Source organism: Lampetra planeri, chromosome 12 (genome assembly GCF_965212315.1).
Source record: "Lampetra planeri chromosome 12, kcLamPlan1.2.h2, whole genome shotgun sequence".
Taxonomy (NCBI): Eukaryota; Metazoa; Chordata; class Hyperoartia; order Petromyzontiformes; family Petromyzontidae; genus Lampetra; species Lampetra planeri.
This window is the reverse complement of record NC_136118.1, coordinates 8,437,380-8,445,963: the sequence shown is the minus strand read 5'-3', so window position 1 is coordinate 8,445,963 and position 8,584 is coordinate 8,437,380. Positions and strand designations below refer to the sequence as shown.

The 8,584-nt window shown below is 51.3% G+C and overlaps 1 protein-coding gene and 1 non-coding gene across 3 annotated transcripts in view; both read left to right on the top strand.

The window, feature by feature from the left end:
• LOC144721622 (homeobox protein EMX1-like) overlaps positions 1–5,484 on the top strand; it is a 53,504-nt gene extending 48,020 nt beyond the window's left edge. For both annotated transcript variants that reach the window (XM_078599410.1, XM_078599408.1), the window contains one exon: positions 2,941–5,484. In XM_078599410.1, the coding sequence (XP_078455536.1) occupies positions 2,941–3,108 (168 nt within the window). In that variant the 3' untranslated portion in view covers positions 3,109–5,484. The remainder of the gene's footprint in view (positions 1–2,940) is intronic.
• Positions 2,333–2,414, top strand: TRNAS-GCU (transfer RNA serine (anticodon GCU)). The gene has a single exon. It is a non-coding gene; the product is annotated as a tRNA-Ser (tRNA).
• Positions 5,485–8,584: the final 3,100 nt, after the last annotated feature.

Below are 8,584 nucleotides of genomic sequence, written 5' to 3'. Positions count from 1 at the left end.
GCGATGCTTAGCGCGGTTGCCAACGGATCTTGTCGACTGTTACAATGCAACTAACCTTGGGTTCATGCACACGTACATACATCCAAGATTCATTGTGTTACAATGCATCGCAATGCATTACACATGTAGGCAAATCCAAGGTTCATTGCATTACAACGAATTACACAATGTACATTGATCCAAGGATCATTGCATAACAATGCATGGCAATGCATCTTATGTACACGTGTATGGTCATTATCACTACAATCATCATCAGCCATGCTGGATGAAGGCCTCCACCGCCGCCTCCTCCTCCTCTCACCATCCTGGGATGCAATCCACCATCGAGCAACATTTACCGATTTTACCGCTCCGTCTCTCACGCTGCACGCTCTCTAAAAAACGCGTTCCGTTCAGTGCCGGATGATCCCAGTAGCACAAGTAGCTACAACACGTGTAGCAGCTACACGTGTAGCAGCTACACGTGTAGCAGCTACACGTGTAGCAGCTACACGTGTAGTAGCTACGGGACCCGCACTTTCAAGGGCCCCGCGCTAAATGCTTTCACGTTTACAATTCCGGTTCAGTGATTCTGCACTTGCTCTATTACTATAGTACTATACCGCCCTTCAACTTTTATGAGCGTCTGGGTGTTTAAGGTTAGCGATTTGTCGTATTATCCGGCTGTATAGCAAATGAAAACATACAATTACTTTACTATGCAAGTTAAAAATTAATGTTTGGATATTTGCGTGTTTTTATTTAGGGCCCCTTTGTAACATCTGCTACAGGCCCCGCACTAGCTTAATCCGACACTGCTCACGAGGTGTTCGTCCAATACGCGAGCGTAAATTGAGCCCCCGACATTATTCGTGAGAATGAATCGATCAAATTATTATTATTATCGACTCGTCGTCGTCGTCTAAAGCTGTGCCAATGGGCTCGCGCGAGCCCCGCGGCCACTGGGGGCGCTACAACGAGCGGCAAATGTTACAACGACTCGAAAAAATGTTCGCACGATCCGTCGACTTTGTTTTAAAATAACACAACTCCGGACGACGCGGGTTGGATAATACACCTGCGAATTGGATGACCTCACTAGGACGACGATGACGGCTGCGACTACAGTAAGCAAGACGCTGAAACAAAATTGCGTTGTGGATGCCGCTAATTGGGCCGAGGGTCTTTAAGGTTTTTTTTTAATTACCTGCGGGTCTCATTATCGCGGGAGACGGCAGCGAGCCAGGGGACGGCGCCTGTGGCTGTGAAAGGGCGTTGGTGGTGGTGGTGGTGGGGGGGGGGGGCGTATTGTGGAGACGGCCCTCAATGTAACGATAAAGTTCAGCGAGATACGAAGTACGCACACACACACAGTCAGATGGCGGAATAAATAAATGAGGTGCTCGCCGCCTGCATCGTGTCGAACGCTCAGGAAACCGCGTTATAAGGGGCGCGTTACGCGTCGTGCGAAAATCGTCCTCTCACGGAAGGGCCGCGTTATAGCGAGAACGCGTCGTGTGAACTCGCGTTAAGCGAGGACTTACCTAACTGTAATGCAGTCAACGAATCATCAATTTGTTTCTTTTCGTTTCAACCACGTGGGAGTGCACGTGTCAAGGTCGCCGCGGGAGTGCCGGTCTCCCCCTTTGCAGCCGCGCAGCGTTGAAACTTGGCGAACAAAGCCTCGAGGGGTGGATACAAAACTGCCTCTCTCGCTCAGGCGATACGTATACGAGCCACGAGTCTCAGAATGACTCATTGTATAGAATAGTCAAGTTCGAATTTAAGCAATAATCGTCGCATCGTGTTGTAAACTGCGACATATCATAAAATTCACGTAATACCGGATTTTTTTTTATTTCAACATATACGTGTTTGTGTGCCTCCGACTGTGTGTCCGTGTGTGTACCTAGCCTGGCACAAGCGCAGTGGTTGCGTCACCACCACTTTGTGGCGAGCGGCAGTTGTTGTATTGTATGGGGAGCGGTGGCGCAGGGGTTAGCGTGCTGTACTGCGAATCCCGCATCCCGAATTCGATTCCCGCTCACGGCCAACGTCAGTGACGATTGTCTGAACCGGTCCTGGGCCTCCCTTAGGTCGACTCGGCCTCAAATGAGTACCTGGTGCGATGTGTAAACTTCGCCACTGGGGAGACAAAGACGGCCGGGCGTGGTGCTGGCCACCCAGCCTCTCGTGTGCCGCTCCAGCCTTAATAGGTGCTCGCGAATGGAACTTGCCCCAATATTTTGGTATGACTGTGTGTGTGGGGGGTGGGGTCTGTTTGTATGTATGTGCGTGCAAGTTTTCATCCTGGTTCTTTTTGTATGAGCTTGCGTGTGTGAGTGTGTGAGACGAGGTGGCCGAGTGGTTAAGGCGATGGACTGCTAATCCATTGTGCTCTGCACGCGTGAGTTCGAATCTCACCTTCGTCGCGGTTTTTTTTTTTTACACTTGGACACTCTTGCAAATGACATAAAACAAACTCAACATATTCCTCAATAACACTAGCATATGAATATAATAGCCCGACGGTACGGGCAATGGCCCTTCAGTTTACTATGGAAGTCCAGTTTACCATGGGAGTCCAGTTTACTATGGAAGTTCAGTTTACAATGGAAGTCCAGTTTACTATGGAAGTCCAGTTTACTGTGGAAGTTCAGTTTAGCATGGGCAGGAGCCGGAAACCTGTGGTTTCGTAGCCTCATGCGGCTCTTCAAGGACGGCTTGGTGACAGTTATGTATTAAGGACCCACCGTCTCATCTTCACATGGCATTGTGGTTCTTGAAATATTCAGTTATTTTTTTCACCAAATTCGAGAAAAAAAATCTATTTTTGTTACATTGGTTCCCGACCCCTTGTCTATGCGGACCACGCAATGCAGAGACATCCGCCCTTAACCTTGCTTTTTCTTTCTCTCTCACTTGTTACCCCCCCCCTTCCCCCACGCCTCTCCGCAGGTCAAAGTCTGGTTCCAAAACAGGAGGACGAAACACAAGCGGCAGAAGCTGGAGGAGGAGGGACCCGACGAGCAGCAGAAGAAGAAGGGCACGCATCACGTGAACCGGTGGCGCATGGCCACGAAGCAGCCGAGCTCAGAGGACATCGATGTCACCTCCGACGACTGAGAGGGAGATGGGGGCATCTCGCGCGGTCGCCGTTGCAGATGGAAGCGTCAGCGTCGTTGCGCAACACAGAGCGCTTCAATATTTATAGTTTTTTTTCGGGGGGGGGGGGGGGTTCGTGTGTCCGGTGGACTTGCCTCGAGACGAGACTCGCAACGAGATGAACTCCTGGGTGGGGGCGGGGGCGGAGGGGGTGGAAAACGAGGCGAGGTGAAAACTTTCCAGGTTGCGTGTGTAGGGCGTTGGGACGCGTGGAGGGGTTGGAGCCGACAAAGAAGAAGATTCGTCCCGTTCGTAGGATGGCCTGCCCTCTACTCCATAGTATATACACACGCACGCACCACACGGACAGATGGACAGATGGAGCTGCTTGTACGTTGGCACGAGAAGAAGAAGGTGAGAGATGGTCGAGGAGGAGGGTCGGTAGGAGCTAGTGGAGGGAGATTATTGGCGAGGTTGTAATTGGTTGCACAGACACACAAGCCACGCAAATGACTATAGCACCGAGAAGATCTGGAACAGAGCATGATACCCGAAACACTCGATCAAAAAGAAAGCAAGCAACAGTGACTTGGTTCAAACTTCAATGCGACAAAGGAGTCGTGAACACAAAACCCCGAGTCCCGTGACCGTCAAAGGACGGCATCGTCCTCCATCCCGAGTCTCCCCCTCCACCTGCCCGGGCCTGCGGTGTTTGAAGCTCCGCTGATGAGACCCCCGACCGATATTTGAACGCGAACCTTTGAGCCGCGCGCGAGCGAGTCTGCCTGTCGTGCGCCCTCCGTGATCCGTTACTCCCGCGGTGTCACCGGGGAGCGCTTTGGAAGCCGTGACCCCCCCCCCCACCGCCCCCCGCCATCTCTCTCTCTGTATGCCTCTCATTAAGGAAGCTCCACACGCTTGGCGTGGCGGAGTGCGGGGACACGGCTCGTGAACACGCAGCCCATCGGCGTGTATCGTAGCCACGAGAGAAGGAGCCGTGTCTGTGTGTGTGTGTGTGTGGTGCTGTGTGGTGTACGTTGAGGTTCGCATTCTGAACAAATCAAAAGTGCGCTCATCGCAAGACGGGGGGGGGGGGGGGTAGCTCGATACCTATAACTCGAGCGACAACATGAAGAGGCGAGGAAGGTTGAGATGGAGAGAGGCGGCTGCGAAGGAGGTTGTGGACAGACGAGGAGGGAACGTGGCCGTGGCTGCGTCACGGTGCGGGCACGGGGGACGCGGGGGGGGGACCCCTCTCGTCGTCAGTCGTGGACGGAACCGTGCCATGCCGGCGACCGTCACGCGCACCGTCTTGGCGTCACGGTCCTGACGTCACGTTCATCGTCTTGACGTCACCGTCTTGACGTCACGTGCACGGTCTTGACGTCACGTTCATCGTCTTGACGTCACCGTCTTGACGTCACGCGCACCGTCTTGGCGTCACGGTCCTGACGTCACGTTCATCGTCTTGACGTCACCGTCTTGACGTCACGTGCACGGTCTTGACGTCACCTTCATCGTCTTGACGTCACGTTCATCGTCTTGACGTCACGTTCACGGTCTTGACGTCACGGTCCTGACGTTACGCTCACCTTCTTGACGTCACGCTCACGGTCCTGACGTCACAATCTTGACGTCACGCTCACGGTCTTGACGTCACGCCGAGAGGAGGAGCTGCGTCGCTGTCGTGCTGCCGGTGCTGTCACGGTGTTTTCTTGTCACTTTAACAACAACAACAAGAAGAAGACGTTTAAAAACAAAGTTCAGCCGTACAAATGGGTAGAGCGAAACAAAGATTCACTGTGAACATTGCAATCTCATGATGTTTTTATTGTTGTTATTATTTTAGTTTATTATTTTTGGGGGGATGGGGGGGTGGGAAGGGCGCTGTGGTTGGTGCGGGTGGAGTAAGAGGGGGCACAGAGACTTGAGAGAATGATTCTCGAACTCCGAACACGATTATGGGTCCTAAATTATTGCCGTAAAGTTCTGTGTTTAAATCAATAAATCTCCGTGGATGAAAGTAGGCAGAGGAGGCGTCTTCTCTTTTCTGGTTTTTTTATGTTTCTCGCCGCTGAAAAGGAGACGCTGCACATTGTTGTTGTTGAAACAGACGCAGCAGCATCAGCAGCATCAGCAGCAGGAGGAGGATCGTGAACAGTCGCTTCAACTCCAGCCCGTGCAGTGTGTAGTGGGGGGGGGGGGCGTGACCCGCGCGTGTGTCGCGAGTGTAAATATCTTAACCGGTGCTTACTTTTAAGCTTATTTCTCTTTGTTTCCGTTCCCTCCCCTCCCTCGCTCTGCTCTTCTCGAACGATCGATCGGTCGCGTGATACAACTCTCCGAGTCATTTGTCCATAATTGCATTGTAAATAAATATAACTATATATATACACACACACGTGCTCTCGAGGGCCATTGCGTTTTAATTGCACGCGCGCTGCTGCGTCGCGGTCGTTGGCCGTGCGGCCGACGAAGATCGAGGCGTGGGGTCGGTCTGGGGGCAGCAAACGATTGATCACCACACACGAGGAGGTTGTCCACCCTGGGAATGCGACGCTGTGGGCAGCCCAGCAATATCCATCGTTGTACCGTACTTATATGCTCTCGCGCGCCTGTGCTCCGCGCTCGCCTTCACCAAACCCCCACTCACCAGCGTGGTGAAGTATGGCCAAACAACTCCACCCCCCCGCCCCCATCAACGACACGGCGTGGTGGAGGCTTTCATCATCCAGCAGTGGACTGACAAAGGCTCTGCAGAGTAAATTAACAATGCTCATGCTCAGCCAAGGAACGGAACGCGTCCGAGAGGGGGCACGTGCAACGAGGAGATGGAGCGATGGAATCACGTTCGTGTGGTGCAGGTTTCCAGAGATGGATTGTTGCACCCTAACAATGGTGAGAGGACGCGGCTTTAGGGCGGTCTTCATCCCGGCAGTGGATGAAATCACGGCAGCTGCTGCTGGTGATGCTCATGAAGATGATGCTGATGCTGATGATAATGCTCAGGATGATGATGATGATGATGCTCAGGATGATGATGATGATGCTGATGATGATGCTCAGGATGATAATGATGATGCTGATGCTGCTGATGATGATGATGATGCTGATGATAATGCTCAGGATGATGATGATGATGATGCTCAGGATGATGATGATGCTGATGATGATGATGCTCAGGATGATAATGATGATGATGATGCTGATGATAATGCTCAGGATGATGATGATGATGCTCAGGATGATGATGATGATGATGCTGATGATGATGATGCTCAGGATGATAATGATGATGCTGATGCTGCTGATGATGATGATGACGACGCTCGGTGTGGCTGTGGAGCAAACGGAGCCCGGCCACGGGGCTTGCGTTTGACACCAGCGCTCGCATCACAAGCAGATGTATTGACACTGGAGGAATCCGATGAGCCATGAAGCTCTTTCTCACTGACAAACAAGAGAACGCGGGACGAGATGTGACGACGTCGCGACGCAGCGCGCAATTAGCGGACGTCCAGACGCCGTGGCTGCAGCAGCAGCAGCAGCAACAGCAGCGAAAGTAGCAGCAGCACAGAGGGACGACAGCAGCAGCAGAGGCAGCAGCAGTAGCAGCAAGAAACAGACAGCAGCAGCAGTAGAAGAGAGATACAGCAGCAGTAGCAGCAGTAGCAGCAGTAGAAGAGAGATACAGCAGCAGTAGCAGCAGTAGCAGCAGCAGCAGTAGTAGAAGAGAGATACAGCAGCAGTAGCAGCAGTAGCAGCAGCAGCAGCAGCAGTAGAAGAGAGATACAGCAGCAGTAGCAGCAGTAGCAGCAGCAGCAGCAGCAGTAGAAGAGAGATACAGCAGCAGTAGCAGCAGTAGCAGCAGCAGCAGCAGTAGAAGAGAGATACAGCAGAAGTAGCAGCAAATGCATCAGAGAGAGACAGAAGCAGCAGCAGCGGCAAGGGCACTCGTGAGTTCGACCACGTTATAGACACATCACACACAGACACATCACACACAGACACATCACACACAGACACATCACACACAGACACATCATAGACACATCACACACAGACACATCACGCACAGACGCATCACACACAGACACATCACACACAGACACATCATAGACACATCACACACAGACACATCACACACAGACACATCACACACAGACACATCACACACAGACACATCACACATAGACACATCACACACAGACACATCACACATAGACACATCACACACAGACACATCACACACAGACACATCACACACAGACACATCACACACAGACACATCACACATAGACACATCACACACAGACACATCACACACAGACACATCACACACAGACACATCACACACAGACACATCACACACAGACACATCACACATAGACACATCACACACAGACACATCACACACAGACACATCACACACAGACACATCGCACACAGACACATCACACACAGACACATCACACACAGACACATCACACACAGACACATCACACACAGACACATCATAGACACATCACACACAGACGCATCACACACAGACACATCACACACAGACACATCACACACAGACACATCATAGACACATCACACACAGACACATCACACACAGACACATCACACACAGACACATCACACACAGACACATCATAGACACATCACACACAGACACATCATAGACACATCACACACAGACGCATCACACACAGACACATCACACACAGACACATCACACACAGACACATCATAGACACATCACACACAGACACATCACGCACAGACGCATCACACACAGACACATCACACACAGACACATCATAGACACATCACACACAGACACATCACACACAGACACATCACACACAGACACATCACACACAGACACATCACACATAGACACATCACACACAGACACATCACACATAGACACATCACACACAGACACATCACACACAGACACATCACACACAGACACATCACACACAGACACATCACACATAGACACGTCACACACAGACACATCACACACAGACACATCACACACAGACACATCACACACAGACACATCACACACAGACACATCACACATAGACACATCACACACAGACACATCACACACAGACACATCACACACAGACACATCGCACACAGACACATCACACACAGACACATCACACACAGACACATCACACACAGACACATCATAGACACATCACACACAGACGCATCACACACAGACACATCACACACAGACACATCACACACAGACACATCATAGACACATCACACACAGACACATCACACACAGACACATCACACACAGACACATCACACACAGACACATCATAGACACATCACACACAGACACATCATAGACACATCACACACAGACGCATCACACACAGACACATCACACACAGACACATCACACACAGACACATCATAGACACATCACACACAGACGCATCACACACAGACACATCACACA